This window comes from Biomphalaria glabrata, chromosome 7 (genome assembly GCF_947242115.1).
Source record: "Biomphalaria glabrata chromosome 7, xgBioGlab47.1, whole genome shotgun sequence".
Lineage (NCBI taxonomy): Eukaryota > Metazoa > Mollusca > Gastropoda > Planorbidae > Biomphalaria > Biomphalaria glabrata.
Genome location: NC_074717.1, coordinates 3,660,190 through 3,680,554, shown reverse-complemented (window position 1 = coordinate 3,680,554; position 20,365 = coordinate 3,660,190). Strand labels below are relative to the sequence as shown.

The window sequence follows — 20,365 nt, the reverse complement described above, 5'->3', positions numbered from 1 at the left end:
CTTGTATTATTATGGATACCTCTTCTGGTACAAGGGAGAGTTCTTGGTGTATTTGTCTTTATTCACGACAACTTTGTTGTCGCGTGTGTCTACTCTAGTTACTGAGTAAAAGGACCACAATATGTAGATCAGTGGTTCCCAAACTTTTTTGTCTCGCAGACCCCTTGCTATGTTTTTTGGTTTTCAGTAGACCCCCTGCTTAACTTAGCCTATACCGGTACTGCATTTTTGCAAATTCCCCAACTCCATTTTTAAAAGTAATTTCTAACTGTAGTGAGTCGAAGAGTAAATAAGTAATTTCAAGCTACTTTGTAAGTTATAGAGCTCTATCTTTTTTATTCATAAAATTCAAATTTATAACCAATTTCAATAACAATTGATACGTATTACTGAAACCACCAAACACACTGGAAATGTGTTGTTGTTTTTTTTTGCAGGTTCATCATCCATTGCGAGGGATTTTATGTTTCACATAGGAATTTGTTGTTCTATGAAGTAGTTCTTCAAACAAAAAATATTAATTAATTAATTGGTCTTAGGTATCACTGTTTTTGTATTTCTTCATCTTTCACGTCTGGCTCAAATATTGGGTCCGCGGAACTGTTTTCTTAAACAGGAGAAGGGGCGAAGTAACTGGTGTCTAAACCAGTAAGCTTTGGGAAGGAGGGACTCATTAGCCTAGGTTGCAACCCACCTATCAGGGGGAAAACAATTCAAACCTCTGCTGTCCTTGCAGATATACCCAAACATGGGAACTGTTTCGTGGGTCAATCCCGAAGAAAAATAAGGAGCAGATGATCCTTAGGAAGTATGCAGCACACAGCGCTACACCCAGTCAGAGCGAGCCTGCGAGGCCGCGGATCCAAAACTGTATATGTTGTTTGCAAAGAATTACATAAGCTTTTGTTGTAACTCATACCACTGATGTGCCTACTGTATTGTTGCTTAAAGAAATGTGTTTAAAATAATATCAGATGTACATTTGTGTAAAATAGTTTTTAAAACTACTTTAACAGCTGGTAAAATCATGATTTATCTATGGTGTTTCCCGTATATGGCTATAAGTAAAGAGATCTTTTAAGACCCGCACACACCATCATCTTCTCTATATGACGTTGAAGAGAGATTTTGTGGACTGAACTTTTTTATCTTTGGGATTTCTAAAGTTTTTCAAATCTTTATCTTTTTATCAGGGTGGCATTGTCACAATTGATCCTCCAGCATGATTATTCATATCATCATAAAAAGGCACTTAGGCAATCGCTTGTTTGAATGAATTCCAATTTTAAATAACCAACGCTGTATATAATCTACATTTATTTTTGTTACATGTAGAAAAAATTAAGCTATTTAAATACGTATTGAAATTAAATATAACAATTTTTCGTTTGAATAGCAGGATAAATATTGAAAGGATTAACTAAGTTACAAATCATATATTAGTGTATGAAATAATTACATTGATGAGATGTGAAAATGAAAGTCCCGACCTGCTGAAATGAAATCCATTTTCGTAGACCCCCATGGACATCTCATAGACCCCCAATTTATTTTTTCACTTTCGTAGACCCCTTGGAACTCTTTGTAGACCCCTGGGGGTCTATATAGACCACTTTGGGAATCACTGATGTAGATCAAAGGATAAACGCATACCTAGCAGACATGGTTTTATTTAACACAAAAAATAACAATTTTATAATATATTGGCAACTTCAGCCGTCAAGAAATAGCGTAGAATACATCACATAAAACAATAGTATAGTCCAAGTGAATTCATCAAACACATAGCTAATAATACTTTCATCTTAAATACAAGACAAGTCTGTCTATTATATCTCTAGGGTCTACTACTAGACCATGGGATTAATATCCCACAATTCAATGTGGCCCCTTTGATTTTCACGTGCGACCTCATACTCTTCATAAAACAAATGGATCTAGTGCTTCATAACCAATTCATGTCACTGGCCATCAAACAATGTTGTGACAATATGGTTTTTTTTTTAGATAACTTTATTATTTTTTTATATACCATTTTTTTTCTGAGTTTTTCATATATTTCATTTCACATATATTTTTTTTTAAAACACTTGCTGCTTCGAGTTATCATTTCTTCATAGTAGTGATGCAATGTACTTTCTTAACATTCTTCTTTTAAAATCTAAATGGAATATTGAATTTCAGGATTTTTAAGTCCACTATCTCTAATAGTCTAATGATATTGTGAAATTAGCTGGGGAAAGTAAAGGCAAATCTTCATTTTCTGGCTACATAACACCCTCATTAACCATCAGCCATAGAAATGGATGACCTTTACATCTGTCTAATAGCAAGGTCTGAAACGAGTACTGGTACTTTCCTTTTTTGAACAATTAAAAATTAAAAAAAAAAAAAAAAAAAAAAAAAAAAAGGATAATTTCATATTTGTATCGAATTCTTTGTACAATTGTTGAGCTGTATAGAAATGATAAAACATAACAACTAGAACACTGTGGGCGATTCAGGTCCCCAAGAATTCTTTTTCCACTGCTTCTGCGATCTCGTCATCCACAGAGCCAATAGACTGCTCACTTTCACTGGAGTCTGAGGAACTTTCTTTCTCCGCAAAAGCAGCAATGTTCTTCTGGTAGCGCTCCAGTTCATTCTCTGTTTCATCATCATCTTCAGCGTCGGATCTTTTCTGGCTCTCTTCTTCCTGCTCGTCTTTCTTTGGGGAGCAGGACTTCCTGTGCAGCTTCCAGCCCCGAGGGAGGTCCCCTGATAAGCTGTCTGAGTCAGAGTCGGATTCCTGGCTCTTGCCAAGAACTTCTTTCCTCAGACGAGCCTCCCGCTCGCTGTCGCTCTCCTCCGAGCTGTCCTCATCCTCCCCCATCAGTTCGTCCACTTCTTTGTCCATCAACTCCAAATCCTCATCAGACAGGGAGTAAAGAGGATTAAAACTTGTGGCGAAGGAAGACTTGGACTGGACTTGGGCTCCCTCGTCAAATGACGAAGTACTTGGCTCCATAGTGACATCTCTCTGGGGCTCTGCTTCCTCATAGAATGACGAGGTGCTCGGCTCCATAGAAACCTCTCTAAGGGTTTCTGAATCGGCTATCTTTTGTTTTTTACTGTTACTACTGGAACATTCTGCAAAGACGCAGTCACTGTCACCGGCGTCGATATCTACTTCATTTTTTCTTTTTGAAGTTTTTTTTTTGGAGCCGTTGCTGGTGTCTGGACTTGGGGTAGTTTTCCCCTCTTTCAGCCCCAAGGGAAATAACCTTTCATCCACCCATGTCCACCGTTCATTGCATGTCCAGAGCCAGTCTCCAGACACAATGTGTATGCCTTTAGTCTTCAGGGCAAGCTTATGTTTCCCTGTGCCGGGCTTAGATGCCACTAAGTGTGTCGTAGCCTCGCCGCTGCTGCCATCTTTAGACTTCTTCGATATAATGTCGTTCTGAATGTTAGCTCCAAGAGCTTTGGCCACAATGTACGCTCGGCTCTGTTCTGCCGGCATGTTGAGAGGAAACAGTCCACTGAATACAATGTTTGCACCTTTCAAAACTTTCTTTCTGACGTAGGGAATTATGTTCTTCAAATCTGGAAGCTCTGAGACACCTTTGGACTGAGTCTGTTCGTACATGTCATAATAAGCTTTGTGGATTCGTGTCAGTATCTCTTCCAGATAAAGGAGGTAATCATCTTCATCGTCCCACTCAATGCTATCATCCTTCTCAGAAGGCATTGTCTCCCTCGAAGCTGGCGCTGACTGTTCAGATGTATTGGTCTCAGATTTATCATCTTTAGTGCTGCACTTATCTCCCTTGCTATCAATTGTTTCTTGGACTAGAAGGCTTTCTTTAGAGTCAACCGCAAACTCTTCGTTTTTGGTTTCAGAATGATCATGCGATGGAGTTGTCTCAGTTTTGCCAACTGAGCTGCTGGCCTCAGCAGACTGGACAATGTTGACGTCTGTAGCTGCTTGTTCGGTCATCTCAACGTCATCTGAAGTAACCGCACTCTCCGATGGTGTAAGACAATCACAGGGTTCAGCAACAACCTCTGGTGCTTTCTCACATGACTTATCACAGGATGAAATTTCGGTTCCATCTGAAGCAGGTTGGTCATCACCACTCTTTGCAGCTTCAACAACTGCTTTAGTGTCAGCACAAGACTTGTTGACCTCAGAGTGTTCCACAATTTTGTGAACGATGGGCTCACTGTCATGCTCGGACTTACTGAGGCCAGGGGGAGCGTTGATGTCTGCTGTTCCCTGGAAAAATCTGTAAGGCTTGACATGGATGAGATTGGGGGCAAAGTTCCAGACATCTTCTCTGTCATCAATGATGCTTACCATCTTATCACCACAAGGGAACAGTGCCCTGAGAACAACAACAACAATGATTGCATTATTTATTAAGATATCACAATACAAATACTGAAGTCTAATATGAGTAAAGACAATTTAAGTCCTATGTCTCAAGGTGAGTAAGAAGGAGAAATGACAGCTTTGGTTAATTTAATCTGTTTCTATGGCGATATATTAAAAACAAAGATGTAAATTGTCTAGACTTTTTTTTATTCCTTAGAAATGGCAGGACTTGCAACAGTTCAAAAATCTCACTCTCCCCTCCCCCCCCCCCCCCCCCCCACCCAATAAATTTCAATCTTAACCTGGATACAAATGACATATTAAAGCTACCAACATATTTAAACAAGTATTGTGACAATTTTTGCTTTTTAAATTTTACACATACTATCCCTTAATTTTATAGATTCTAATGGCAGTAAATCTTTCAATGGAATAAATTTGAGTTTAGCTATCCATGTCCTTATTTACAGATGAATGAATGGTTGCCAGGTCTAGAGGTATAGACTTTGGTATAGACAATGGTCTCAGGTTCAAATTAATGCCCACCTCAGTCCTCCCCTATTTTGTGGGAGTTTTGGGCTAGGATGTAACTAGTTTAGGCTAGGATGTAACAAATTTAGGCTAGGATGTAACAATCTTCAATTCTAAAGGAACATCTGGAACATGTCAAAAAACAAAACAACAATGTCCACTGAATTGACATCCAATTAACAATTATCATCATGGCTTTAAAGGAAACACTCTTTAAAGAAGTGTCCTAGAGATGATGCTGTTTTGGACCAACATTAAATAAAAATGTGGGATTAGATGTAAGAGAGCCTTTTCTTAAAAAAAAAACAAAAAAAGAACAACAGCAAAAAAAAAATGTCTAAGTACTAATATCTCCTCAGCTAATTTTTAATATTAATATCCACAAATTATTTTCTAATTCAATATCCAACAACTTATATTTCCTCCTTAAGTATCCCACAGCTAAATTGACCAGATCAATTTAACATAAAAAGTTTTTGTTCTCATTAATATTTCACAAGTAACACTTGCTATTAAAAATTTTAGTTCTAATAATTTCTCTGATTTTTTAACCTTTTTCATCCCAAAACTAATTATTCTTTTCAGTTTAGATTTTAAACAATTTTCAATTGAATATCTAACACATTTTTTCAATCTTATAGTGCATCTAGTGAGATTCATAACAAACGAATATACACATTTGACTAGAGTAACACCTTTAGTAAAATCCCTAAATTTAGAAAGTCTTCAGGACAGAAGGCTCAAAAGTAAAGTAGCAATCATACATAAAACACTGAACCATAATCTTCAAATACAAAAACAAAATTTAATAAAATACTCTGAAAGACACAAAGATAAAGGCACATTCCTCGTCCCATATGCTAGGACAAATTTGTACAAATACTCCTTCTTCCCTAGTGCTATTAGAGCATGGAATGGGTTGCCTGAGCTAGCCAGGAAAACCAGTGACTTGGCAGAATTTAAGTCATTGGTTAATATGCATGACTAAATGCATGACGCGTAGGGCGTAATCATCTTCTTTTTTGAAGTAACGTCTGTATTATATAAGATAAGAAGATCTAAAGAGAAGAAATGGTTATTGATTTAAAAACAAAAATTACTTAAGGTTGGCTGTCTTTGAAAGGGCATCAAAGCATTCATCCCTAGATAGTATTCGATGTGAAAAGTATTTCTCCTCTGGATCCAACAGCCTGGCAATGGTGTGTGCGTACAGTCTGACCCCGAAGGTACAGATGTGCAGCTCGTACATCTTGGACACAGATTCCAGGAACTGTTGTGTGAATGGGCGAAATCTGGTGTGGTACCACATGAAATCTTTGCCATGGAAGAGTTGAAAATGCTTAACTCCCTTTAGGAAAAAATTAATAAATTTAAGAAATAATAAAGTTATATGAAACATGAATTTATAAGACTCTAGTAACAACACCAAGACATGATGTCCAAAAAAAAACTATTAAGTAAAGTTAGAATTAAAAAAAAAAATTAAATCCTCAGACTTTTATTTTAGTATTTTAACATTATTTTTTTTAAAAATTATTTCAAAGTATTGTATGCGCTCTGAACTGGTGCCTCGATGATCATGGTATCAAAACCTGCCCACTGCCACCGTCAAGCTGTGGGAGGTTTTGCCAGGATACGATAATCTTCAACTCTAAAGGAACATCAGATACATGTCAAACAAATAAAACTAAACAGCTCTTGACACCTTTATTAATTAGGAATTGAGAAATTCGGTCTCAAACTCCATTCACTCTAAAGAATTTGGAGCTACTGAGTTGAAACATTTGTAATTACCTTTAAATTTGGAGCTACTGAGTTGAAACATTTGTAATTACCTTTAAATTTGGAGCTACTGAGTTGAAACATTTGTAATTACCTTTAAATTTGGAGCTACTGAGTTGAAACATTTGTAATTACCTTTAAATTTGGAGCTACTGAGTTAAAACATTTGTAATTACATTTAAATTTGGAGCTACTGATTGAAACATTCGTAATTACCTTTAAATTTGGAGGGATGTTGTCATTAGTTGTATGGATTAAAGTTTGGTCCAGATCTACCAGCAAGACTAGTTTCCTTTGACGAAGTAATCTGTTCTCATCTTCCTTACCAATTTCCATGGCTTGCTACACAAAACAGGAAAATGTTGACATTGTTAATGAGCCAAGAGGAATGACAGAAAAATAAACCCCAATAACACTAGTAGATAATAAGTTTAAACACCCTCATTATACCTTAGTCCTGAGGTGTTCTAACATTAGTTTGTTTGTTTTTTTAGAGCAATTTACAAAATGATCAAATTTGTCACATGACTGAAAGGTACCCTTTTCAATGAACTGCAAAGTCTATTTAAACAAAATATTGAGTTCTAAAGTTATTTTGTTCATAGAAATTGATCTAATTACTTTGGCCATCTCCTCAGAAATAATCCAACAAAAAGAGGGATTGAAAATCCAGTGAGTGAACTGCTGATTTCACAGAGGAGCACTGGAGTGACAGACTAGTGTGGACACTCCAGTCAAGAGCAGTGGTACCATAGAAGCAAAGCACTGGGCTTTCACTTCAAGGAATCAGAATTTAAAACAAGGTTAAGGACAGGATGTGAATCTAGTCATATTGCTAAAACAATACTTGGCTAATGGATATTTAAATAGAAATGTTTTATAATTTGTACCAATATGCTATTTCAGCTAAGGGTATTAGAATGTCTTGATGCACTGGCCTTTGATTAACATTCTTAAGAAAGTACCAAACTTCTCAAAAGAGACTAAGAGCAATACAAACCTCCTGACTGACTATAAGTTCTGGGATACTGTGAACCATAGCAACAGATGCAGCTACAGATTTCTTCCTATCCCCAGCTAAACCATTTTCACTGAAAATAAAAAATACATTTATTGGATATTGAATGTTGCTTTCGTGGATAGAAATGTTACATCTACACACAAGTGTAAATCACTTCTTAGCTTTCATCTGATAAATATGTCTCAATGGAATAAAAGTTGTCACTTGTTGATTCCTACGAGTTTATAACAGCTTCAATCTGTCTTACATTGTTAGTTTTAAAAAAATGAGTAAAGAATTGTTAACTTTGTTGCAAAATTTTAACTTGTGTGGTCCCCAAGTAAAGCCAAGCTAGGTATTTTATTGAAAAGAGATAAAACTTGTATACAAGGTTTTAAATTTTATTATACAAATTATTATGAAATATGGAGTTCAGACTCTTAGTTTTTTTTTCACCCATGACCATATATAGTGTCAACTTAACACACATATAAGTTAGTAAAAACACTTATGTCAGACATTTACTATTACCAGGATATTTTTCTTCTAAAGGACATTTACATCAACAGTAGAAAGTATTATAACAAGAACCATTTAGCATTTTCATTATTTGTTTACTAGCTTCCACTTAATGGGGACTGGAAATGAACAGAGAAATTGACTTTACCAACTGCGAGAAATCCAAACTTATAAAAGATGTCTCTAAGAATATCTCACAGAGTGTATGATGTTACACTTATAATCAAGATTATAATCTTCTCACCAAGTTTTTAAATACCTTCACTAATCCTTAAAGTGGTTTATCAGTTGTTAAATTGGATTAGCAGTAAACATATGGCTTCCCATTCAAGTGTCCCCAGTTCAAATTCTAGAGAAGACTTGGAACTTCCAATGGAGGAAGGTGTCATTAAATGAGGGAAATCACAAGTTATTGTGATGGCAAAAGCTGAGGAGCTTCAACCACTGTTAACTTTACCACAAAGTTTTAAAAGTTGGAATGTAAAAGTTTGTTGCCACAGAAAACAAAAAAAGTTAATCAGAAATCTAAGTTATTAAAGCTATTCTACTCTCAATTATAGCTAACTAGTTGTCTCACCATATATTATATCTGAGTCCTGATGTAACTTAAATATATCTATCTGGAGCAAATAAATCTTGTAAAACAGTAATACATCACACACTATTCGGCAGCTCAACACCAGATTACACACTTTTTGTTTTCTGTCATTCTCTCATTGGTTCGAAATAACCTTCACAAATCATATTTAGATGATACATTCACACACACTGTTGATATCTGAAAATGAAATTTGAGTTTTATAAAAGTTTTTTTTACCTTCGTAGGTCTGCCCCACATTCTGCACACATGTCTTTCATGATAGTCGGATGCGTGCACAAGTTATCAGTCTGGGGTTGTAGAACAAGGAGAACATCACTACATTGAAATGTTATGAGAAATGATGAGTAATGCTAGCGATGAAAGCCTTTCAACAATTAAGCAAAACATAACAATACAGCATACTTTCTTCACATCTACAAATAATATGTAAATAAAGATGCAATTTTCAATTGCTGTCAATTTATAGACCTACCCCCCCCCAACACACACACTTGCACGGGTTTGAACTTAGGCACTTCTGCTCACTGCAAGTTGTCCATATAGGACGACTTTCAAGATATGTTCGTCCTCCGCCCAGCAGACATGACCAAGCCAGCCTAGGCATCGTTTGAAGATTGGGCAAATGCTGGGAATGCCTGTTCAAGTGAGTATTTCAATTCCAATGTTGTACAATCTTTCTTGCCATGTGATTTTTAGGATCCTTCCAAGACAGTGCAAGTGAAATAATTTCATATCAGAAGTGTGCTGTACAGTAGTGTGCTCAAAACACATGCCTTGTACACCTTCATATTTTCCCTAACTTTTAGTCTAAATGCAGCAATTGTTGGAAGGCGTTGTGGCTGATTGATAAGGTGCTTGGGGGGGGGGGGGGGGTCCTAGGTTCGAATCCTGGCAATATTCAAATCTGGAAAGGAGATAGAAGACTTTGTTGGAGATGTCAAACCCATATGTAGATAGATAAGCAGTGAGAAGAGTCTTCTGAAGAAGGTTTGAGCCCAGAGAACACATTCTTGTTTAAATGTTAAATCTTTCAGACTAGACACCATTAAGCTGCATAGAACACATACATTTTTTTTTAAATACGAAACCTGACAGAATTTCTCCCTTTTATTTTACATTATGTCAATGGGAAGCATTGTTGTAAACTATACACATGTTTCCAATTCTATATTATAAAAATTTAGTCAATCCCCTATACATCATTGGACTTAATCTTAATACCTAAGTTCAAACCCATTCTCTTTCAACTGACAAAAGTAAAAAAAAAAACAAAAAAAAACAACTAACAACTTCCGTACATTTCAACTTTGACCATTGAGCATTGTTATTTGAAAAAGAAGCTCAAAACTAAAATGTATCTGAAATGTAAAAGAAAAAAAAAAAATGGAGCATGTGCATTCAAAGTTATAAAATAGTAGTTGAGCCCAAACCATCAAAATAAAGTCTATATGATTTAATTCTATATATATATAATTATAATATATATAATTATACTGAGACCTGTCTGCATCATAGCCGTGTTAGCGAAACAAATACTCTAGATCTAGAGACTTTCACCTTGGTGACTGATCATCTAATTTAGATACGGTTCTAGAATTTAGATGTAGATCTAGGCTCTTTTAGTTAATTTTGTAAAGAAACAAGTGATCTAGTTCTAGATAATGACAAATCTTATCTTATCTTATATATAGTACATGTATACGTTACTTCAAAAAAGATGATTACGTCCTACGCGCCATTCATTTAGCCATGCATATTAACCAATGACCTAAATTCTGCCAAGTCACTGGTTTACCTGGCTAGCTCAGGCAACCCATTCAATGCTCTAATAGCGCTAGGGAAGAAGGAGCATAAAATTTGTAGTTTTTTTTTAATTTGTACAAATTTTCCTAAAAAAGTAACAACTTGGCAAAGTTTAACTCACTAGTCACCTAGTGATTGATTTAGAATTTAGATCTAGATCTATTAATCTATATGATTATTATGATTGACATGCATGACAAGATTGACACATAAAATGCATAGAATGTAGTGTCTATTTAACATATAATATAGATCTAGAATCTAATATAACTCTTAATAGATCTAGATCTATATAATAGCTAGTATAGATCATAACTCATATGATATATCATATATTACATAATAAGATAAAACTAAAAATAGACTAGTGTCAGACTGAGTCAGAGTAGTCAATGTCAAGACTAAGTGAGAACTCACTTGACTTGACACATAAAATGATATAAAAATCATAAAAAAAAAAAGCGTAGACTACCCACTACGGCTACGCATTTTATGATGTAGAATGTTGTCTATGTCTGTAACATAGTTCATAGTCTATAAATTATAGATCTATATAATAGTATATATATATATATAGTCTAGATCGATAAGATCATAACTCATATGTCATAAATAATATAAAACTAAAAATAGACGTGTCAGACTGAGTCAGAGTAGAGAGAGTAGTGTCACTGTCAGTGAGAACTCACTTTTTATGGACAGCAGTATTCTCTCCTGTAACAATCTGTGATACTATTCCAGAATGATTAGCTTTTAACTTTTTAGTCTGGTTTTTATTTTCAGTCCCTGCATCTACATAAAGTGCAAGTACAGATCCTTTGAAAACCATGGTGCCCTTTTTTACTTTCCATTTTACAATTTCTATATCTGATGGAGCTAACACTTCCTCGTCCGTTACCGCCATCTTATTGTTTGTGAAAACAAATTTTGAAATAGTGGATTAGACTAGAATCTAGATCTTTCGATACAAAATGTCATATTTCTGGATAGATCTATTATTATTATTTTTTTTTTAAAGGCTGTAATTGCGACTCAAATATATATGTTTTTGTAGTTTATACCTAGACTTTATATATTTTTTTGTAGTTTATACCTAGATTTTATATATTTTTTAAAACAGAAAACAGCTGAAAGTAGGGGTAGCTCGAGATCAAAAAATTATTTAGATCTTAATAGAGTCTGTCTCTTCTAGATCTTGACCTGACTGACCTAAGTAGAGTATAAGAGCCACTGGCGGATGCAGGGGGGGGGGGGGGAGGGCGGTAGAGGAGAGCGCCACAATTTTAGTATAGAATTCACACAATTTGTATACGAATTTATTACATATGTTAATAATATATACTAATTATTTTCAACCTATTTTCATTTCGCCCCACCCCCCTCTATTATGTTGGCCGATATGGAGGGGTCTGGAGGGGGCGATGACATCAATCCCGCCCCCCCCCCCATATACTTTCGAGTGGGGGGGGGAGGTCCAATTTCTTTGTAGAAATCACAGCTTGCTAACAGAATCAATTAAATATCTATATGATTAAAACTTGTTATTGGTATTTTAACCAATCTTTATTATTTATTTTGTCGTTTCCCTGTTGGCCGATTGCCCTTCCCACCTAAACCTTTTGAATTGGGGGGGGGGTCTTACTTTTATGGAGAAATCATAGTTTGTGAACAAAATTAGTTAAATTAATATATAAATTATATATTATGTCGCTCCCGTTCTAGTACTTTGGCCGATTCAGTGGGGTAAAGGGGGGGGGGCGTTCGCATGTACTGCCCTCCCCACTCAAGCCATCTGCATCTATTATATATAGGCAAATTAGAAAACCGCATAGGGCCTCCGATTGAGGCGATTGATGGGGGCCTCGTACAGAACTCTATAGGCCCATAAACACATTTTTAAAATAAGAAATAGCGAATCTTGTGCCTAATGTTATTTTTATTTTAAATAAATTGCATTATTTAATTTTTTTCGCTGTTTATTTTATTTCTTTACCCTATGTAGCCTATAGAGGATCCGAAGGTGACGCTGGGCAGCGCACGTTGCATTCTTTCTTTGGTGAGCTGAAAGTTAATCGCCGACGTAACTGAGGTTCCTCACGGAAACGCTTTAAAGACCAGCTTATGCGCCAACTTGCCTTAGCAGACATATCTTATCTTCTTATCTTATATAATACAGACGTTACTTGAAAAAAGAAGATGATTATGTCCTTCGCGTCATGCATTTAGTTATGCATTTTAACCAATGACTTAAATTCTGCCAAGTCACTGGTTTTCCTGGCTAGCTCAGGCAACCCATTCCATGCTCTAATAGCACTTGGGAAGAAAGACTTTTTGTACAAATGTGTCCTAGCATATGGGACGTGAAATATACCTTTATCTTTGTGTCTGTCACAGTATTTTATTAAATTTTGTTTTTATATTTGAAGATTATGGTTCAGTGCAGTGGCGTAGCTAGAGTATATGATGCCTGGTGCGGTACCTCATCTTGATGCCCCCCCCCCCCCAAAAAAAAAACAACAAAAAACTAACATTGCAAAACCTTACTTTTTTTTTCAAAATAATATGTATTCATTAATCAAGTATTGTTAATTCTTTCATGACCTTAATGACCTTTCATGACCGCAGCATTATCATAGCCTTGACCCCTGCAGTCCATTATGTCTAAGCCATCCAAACGCAATTTCTCTAGAATCATCTCAGCGATTCCAGCAGCATGCGTGTCCTTTGTGTCGATGAAGTCAACAAAAGACTCACGAACCTGCACCCCGTCATTCTCCATCACAACATACCATAAAATTTGGGAAATTTGATCCAGCTTTGAGATGTCAGGTGTACTGTCAAAAATAATAGAGAAATATTTGGCTTGTTTTACTTGCTGCATAATTTGGTATTTAGCGTGATCCCCCAATATTGTAATAAATTTATTTTGTATTTGTGGAGACATGTATGTATTCGGTCTGGAACAAAGCTTAGTTCGAAGCACATGCTCCCTCAAGAGTGGATCGTACTTTGATAGTAATTTTACTAACTCTCCAGGTTTTCGTCTCTTGTATAATCAAATCTTGGGCCTTGTTGTCAATATTGTTCCCTACTCTCAGGCAAACTTCAAGTTCCCTCCAAGCAAGCGATGACTGAATGTGAGCTCTGCTGGTCTCATGTTTTTCTATTTTCGGGGATACCCTCCACCACTCATTGGATCCATCTTTGGATTTAAATGAAGATTTGGTACTTGATCTTGTTGAGAAGAGTGTGCAGGGCGGAAGCAAAATAAAGATTCTTTTTTTTTGGCGAATAACACATCCACTTTCTAAGAACTTTCTCGCCGTTTGACATTTGCCGGAAAAACCAAGCCTTTGAAAGCTTTCTAGCCTTTCCTTTTGCTGATTCTTGATGTCTATACGTCTCTCAGAATTGACTGTCCATACGCTGAACTGTTTCAGATCCTTGAGTGACAAGGTGTATGCGAATATTATCTGTGATGACATCAGGCCAATCTCCAATGTCGTTCAGTCTAGAGTTTATTATCCTGCTTTCTGTATTGTTTACACTGTCTGATGGTTCAGCTTCTTCAGTATGAATTTTTGAGGACATGATTGTGTGCTGTCCTTTAGTCTCTCGAAATGCGGTATTGAAGTATTTTCTTCTTTTCACGATGTCGGCCTCATCATTTTTTTTCTGGATTCAATGATAACCGTTTCATCTTTGTTGCTTTTAATTGTTCAGTTAATTCATACCCATTAACAGCTCGCCTATAGTCGGTGGACTCTGGCAATGATGTGACTCGAAATTGTCTCGATGCTTCTTTAGACTTAAGAAATTTAAGAAACGCACCTCACTGCGATCAAAGAAACTGCTTTATGCGGATGACATTGTCCTCTGGTCAACCGGCAAGAAAGCCGACCAAATACAGGCGGTATTACAAGCAGACCTCCAAACCATCTCCTCGTATTGCGACCAATGACAGATTCAGATAAACGTTGCCAAAACGACATTCTTAAGGCTCTATTCGAGCTTCAACTCGGTGGGCTGCGACTCCAACGTGAAAACACGCCAAATATCTAGGGGTGACCCTGGATAGAAAGTTGTCAATGCTCCAGCACGTCCAGGAAGTTGAAAGAAAAGCCTCGGAGAAGTTAGCGTTACTAAGAAAGCTGGCCAGCACAAAGTGGGGTGCCAAAGCTTACATGCTACGCACATTGTACTTAGGGGCAATCAGATCACAAATTGAGTACAGCTCAAGTATATGCTAGTAAAACTGCCCTCGAATTACTCGACCAAGTACAATCACAGGCACTAAGGTTCATTTGTGGCACCTTTCGGACAAGCCCAACAAACGCTGCTGAAATCTAACAAACGTGGCCCCTTTACATTTAAGGAGGGAGAGGGCGGTACTTACAGCCTATGAGCGCTATAAAAGGGGCGACTCTAGGCTACCCACCTCAATATTAGTGCGACAGTGGAGAGAGAGGAACCGCACAAAATGCGATCGTTCCTCCACATTGCGGCCAATTTGTCAAAATCAGCTGGGCTCTCCACTGACAGAATCCCAATTAGAATAATTAGTACTTGCCCTCCGTGGAGGAGAAGTCGGCCCCACAAATAAGCATGTCCCTTATAGGGCAAGAGGAAGCCACCAAGAGGCGATTAACACCTGACATACTCGAAAACTTGGCATCAGCTACACTAAAGTCCTACCCATCAGATGCCATTTTCTGTTATACCGATGGGTCGTTAATGAGGGACCCCGATAGATCTGAGTATGGAGCCCTTATAGTCTACCCAGACCGGACAGAACCAGAGATGCCGATTTCTCCGTCTGAGCTTAAAAGGGTTTTGAGGCGCCAGCTAGACTAGTCAGTCTTGAGCATTGTTCATCATTTTGTTTACGTTACAGTATTACAATTAATTAGTTAGTTAAAAAAAAACCTCGTAGAAAACAAAGGTTAGCTTATTTAAAAATATTGACATTACAATAGAATTATTTCCAAAATTTAACTATAAAGAATCATAGAGAAATGAATAAACTAAGACAATTGTTTTAGCGCTAGAGTTTAGAAATATATTTGTAAACTCAATATCTAGATTAAACCATTGGACTAAACAATGAAGTAAAAAAAGGTTGGCCTATCTTCTTCTTCTTCCTTATATTACAGAGCATTGATCAGTGTAGTAACAACATGTACCGTGTGTCCGAAATAAATCTAGTAAATTAGATTCAAACTGTTCTATAGCTTACATTGTATGGAAGAAATAGTCAAGGAGATGAAACAAAATAACGACATGACTAGTTTATAAATAGTTAGTTCATGTTTAAAATACAGTAGTTTAAGTTTGTTCGTGTCCATACAATTAGTCGTTTTTACTGAAAAGCTCAGGGAAATAGGAAATTAATACACACTGGGGGAATTTTGGTGCCCCTCTCCACTTGGTGCCCTGTGCGGCCCGCACCACCCGCACATTGGTAGCTACGCCACTGTGGTTCAGTGTTTTATGTATGATTGCTACTTTACTTTTGAGTCTTCTATCCTGAAGGCTTTCTAAATTTAGTGATTTAACTAAAGGTGTTACTCTAGTCAAATGTGAATATTCGTTTGTTATTAATCTCACTGCTCTATTTTGTGTCTGTTCCAGTTTCTTAATGTCGTTTAATGTCATAGAAGAGAGTAGGCCTACTGCAGCTTCAGAACGAGACAGCTGGAGGTCACGCACAAAGGCCGCGGGATACACATTTGAGACCAAAAGAAAATCTGCTCCGATGACAGGTGTAGACAGCGACAAGAAAATCTAAATCGATCACCGCCGGACAATGGTTAGCCTAGTTGCCTGCGCGGGTTATGGCAAAATATATAGGTTGCAGCTGAAGCTGCGTAGCCACGGGAAAAACTGCACTTCTTACCGGAAGACAAGCTCTGATACACTGACATATATATCTAAATCTCCTACTTGCAGTGGACGAAAAAATACGACCATTTGACCTAGTTACTACTTACTGTGTGCCTAGAACAACTAAACACCTTTCACGATTGAAGCCGCAGCGGTTAAATTCACCGAAAACGACGTGTTCATTTCGCAATTTCGACCCAACCTATTCTAGGTAAATCCGTCATATTTAAAAACTACAAATGTATATTTTCGTTTAAATTTTGTGAGTAATTTCCACAGATTTCAATAACACCCAGTTAGCTCAGTCGCTAGAGTGTCAGACATTAGAAGGTCAGTCAATATAGGAACTAATTAGTTAGTCATAATTCAATAATTTTGTTTTATATAGAAAATGCACTCAACTAAAGGGAGATAAGCCTTGTGTAGAGAAGCCATTCGCTAACATTTTAAAATATAAAAAAATAGACTATATAACTTTCTATTTTGTGTGTGTGTGTGTGTACTTGAATAGCTCAGTGGCTAACATGTCGGCCGTCATGGAGGCTCGAGGCCTCGAATTTATACTTCAGCAACTTCTTTTCTTTTTTGTATAGCTTTTGAAAAGGCCGCACGTACGCCTTCTCCCATATAGGCTACCCCTTTCCGTCTAACTCAGGGGTTCTCAACCTGTGGATCGCGACCCCCTTGGCTGTCGATTAACGATTTGCCAGGGGTCGCCTAAGACCATCAAAAATATGGATTGTTATTGTCTACTCTTCTATTTCTGTATGTGTGTGTGGTGGGGGGGGGTTGTCGCGGCAGAGTGGGGGATTGTTAAAAGGGGTCGCCGAGATTAAAAGGTTGAGAACCGCTGGTCTAACTTTAAATCTATGGGGAAAAAAATGAATTACAGGTTTGAATCAGAAAAGTTGATAAAATTTCACTCAATATAAGTTGATTTTTTTTTTCATTATTTCTTTACATTTTGCATGTTTGCTATTTATTTAGTTGTTTTAAGACACCAATTTGTTGAAATGCTATTTCTTGCGCTGGGATTTCTTGCACATTGATTTTTAGCACTGCGATTTCTTGCACATTGATTTTTAGCACTGCGATTTCTTGCACATTGATTTTTAGCACTGCGATTTCTTGCACATTGATTTTTAGCACTGCGATTTCTTGCACATTGATTTTTAGCACTGCGATTTCTTGCACATTGATTTTTAGCACTGCGATTTCTTGCACATTGATTTTTAGCACTGCGGTTTCTCGTACATTGATTTTTAGCACTGCGGTTTCTCGTACATTGATTTCTAGCACTGCGGTTTTTTGCACATTGATTTCTAGCACTGCAGTTTTTTGCACATTGATTTCTAGCACTGCAGTTTTTTGCACATTGATTTCTAGCACTGCAGTTTTTTGCACATTGATTTCTAGCACTGCAGTTTTTTGCACATTGATTTCTAGCACTGCGGTTTTTTGCACATTGATTTCTAGCACTGCAGTTTTTTGCACATTGATTTCTAGCACTCCAGTTTTTTGCACATTGATTTCTAGCACTGCAGTTTTTTGCACATTGATTTCTAGCACTGCAGTTTTTTGCACATTGATTTCTAGCACTGCGGTTTCTCGTACATTGATTTCTAGCACTGCGGTTTTTTGCACATTGATTTCTAGCACTGCAGTTTTTGAACTGAAATTTCTTGCACTGTGATTTTTTGCACAGGGATCTCTTGCATTGCTCGCAGACGTCTCAATGGGCTGGATAATGTTGTGTCACGAGCCCTAATACGGCCCGCGTGCCGTAGATTGCGCATCACTCATGTTTTTGATTATATGATAATGTTAGAACTATCCCCTCAGAAGACAGATGTCAACATAATTTTACTTTGTAGAGGACTTCAAAAAGCAACTATCAATAGTTTTGGAGTCGCGGTGGCTGAGTGGTAAAGCGGGGTCCCGGGTTCGAAGGTAAAGACTGGGATTTTTAATATTAGGAACTTAATAGACGCCTCAGAGTTCACCCAGCTCTGATGGGTACCTGACTTTAGTCGGGGAAAAGTAAAAGCGGTTGGCCGTTGTGCTGCCCACATGCCACCCTAGTTAACCGTGTCCCACAGAATCAGAAACAGATGACTTTTACATCATCTGCTCTATAGACCACACGGTCTAAAGGGGAACTTTAATTTTGTATTAATAGTTTTATATTAACACTTGTCTAAGAATCTTAACAGATGTTGCTTCGAAATTACAATGTTGTCGCAATCTTCTTAATCGGGCCTTCTGTAAACACTGCTAAACGCAACAGCACATCTAACACAAGAACTTGACAACAAGAGCTCCAATAAACAATGTGGCGGTTTAATGACAAATACATCAACAACAGCCAATGAACACAATTGTCTAAACTAACTTCAAATGCTTTGCTACACAAAAGAACTGCCTAATCACTACAAGTCTCTCTAGCTCGTACAGCTACATTTTCGAGGACTCACTTTGTAGCACACAGTCCTTACTGCCTTGCTGTCCTGGACTCTGGTCTGTAAAGGCTTTTTGATCACATGACCATAACATTTGTACAAATACTCCTTCTTCCCTAGTGCTATTAGAGCATGGAATGGGTTGCCTGAGCTAGCCAGGAAAACCAGTGACTTGGCAGAATTTAAGTCATTGGTTAATATGCATGACTAAATGCATGACGCGTAGGACGTAATCATCTTCTTTTTTGAAGTAACGTCTGTATTATATAAGATAAGATAAGATTGGTCATATTGCGTGCATCAGCAGTAATGTCCCCTTGTTCAACAGCCCTTGACCTGTGTGATTGGCCTGAATCTTGTGTGTCTGTAGGCCTCACACACATTAACCCTTTCAGTCCGCCACTAGGATTATAACAATATATTTACATTCTAAGCGTGTCCATGTGTAAACCTAGTTATGCATACTAATTAGAGAACCTAACTCTGCAAAGTCATTGGTTTTCCTGACTCTTTCCCTAATCAGTTTCACGCTCTAATGGCACAAGGGAAGAAGGAGAACTTATACAACATTGTCCTAGCGTATGGAATAAGAAATCTGCCTTTATCTTTGCTCTGTCTGGATATTTTTTACAAAGCTTATATCAACTCACTCTGTCTGGTAAAAAAAGTGTGTACATGTAATATCTCCCTTACCCATTCTCGGATCAAGCTGAAATCTCGCACAATTATTCATGGACATAGACAAGACATGAATCAATAAAAAAAAAGTAACCAATTAGACAATTAATTATTGGTAATTCATTATTTTGTTTAAAAGCAAAAAGGGAAACTAATACTTCAGTTTTCACAGACATGGCTAAATGTGTCGGGTTTAGTCCCCATAAATAATTATTAACGTTATCTTTCTCTCCATCATTCTCCGATCAAGTAAATGCATTAAAGTTTTAAACAATTATCTATTGTACCTATCAAAACATGAATCGATATTAAAAAAACAAACAAACAAATTAGTCAATTAATTATTGGTAATGAACTAATTTGTTTGATATCGAATAAGGAAAATAACTTGTACATTATTGATAGGTATAGCTTTAAGGACGGAGTTCTCACCCTTTAGATAAGCTTTTTCTTTAAAAAAAAAAAAAGAATTTTTTAATATTTTGCTTGTTATAAGTTTTTTTTTTTAATCTGTGACGGTATAATAATTATTTTACTTTCTAGTCTTCTGTCTTGAAATCAAACAATGAAGAACGGGAGACCTTCGATAATAGGTGCCAGCTTAATACTTTGCCATATCTAAGGAGGGAGTGTGAGGGAGTCGCCACGGGCGCCGTAACTTATCAAAACACTACACTGCAATAAACTACATGCACTAATGGGATATGGGGGGTAGGGCGTCGACTGGTCTTGATGCCCGGGTCTCCTGCAAC

At 37.0% G+C, this 20,365-nt stretch overlaps 1 protein-coding gene across 3 annotated transcripts; it reads right to left on the bottom strand.

Annotated features, from left to right (window-relative positions):
* Positions 1-1,654: 1,654 nt before the first annotated feature.
* On the bottom strand, positions 1,655-11,526 carry LOC106053702 (RNA polymerase II subunit A C-terminal domain phosphatase-like). 3 transcript variants are annotated; one of them, XM_056035870.1, is made up of 6 exons: positions 11,283-11,526; positions 9,007-9,105; positions 7,671-7,761; positions 6,887-7,012; positions 5,989-6,236; positions 1,655-4,367 (listed from the first exon to the last, which is right to left on the bottom strand). In XM_056035870.1, the coding sequence occupies exons 1-6, from the start codon at positions 11,495-11,497 to the stop codon at positions 2,501-2,503; spliced, it is 2,646 nt and encodes an 881-aa protein (XP_055891845.1). In that variant the 5' UTR covers positions 11,498-11,526; the 3' UTR covers positions 1,655-2,500. The 3 variants fall into 3 exon arrangements, with proteins under 3 accessions (XP_055891845.1, XP_055891848.1, XP_055891846.1); XM_056035873.1 differs by having other exon boundaries at positions 9,007-9,077; positions 11,283-11,424; XM_056035871.1 differs by lacking the exon at positions 11,283-11,526 and adding an exon at positions 10,291-10,705.
* Between the last annotated feature and the right edge of the window lie 8,839 nt (positions 11,527-20,365).

Bases quoted from the DNA above. Each gene is read 5' to 3' on its own strand.
- LOC106053702 (XM_056035870.1), bottom strand. From the start codon at position 11,497: ATGGCGGTAACGGACGAGGAAGTGTTAGCTCCATCAGATATAGAAATT. The intron at 6,237-6,886 runs GTAATTACGAAT...TTTTTCCTAAAG, and splicing joins ACATCCCTCCAAATTTAAAG to GGAGTTAAGCATTTTCAACT. The intron at 4,368-5,988 runs GTAATTTTTGTT...TGTTGTTCTCAG, and splicing joins TCAAAGACAGCCAACCTTAA to GGCACTGTTCCCTTGTGGTG.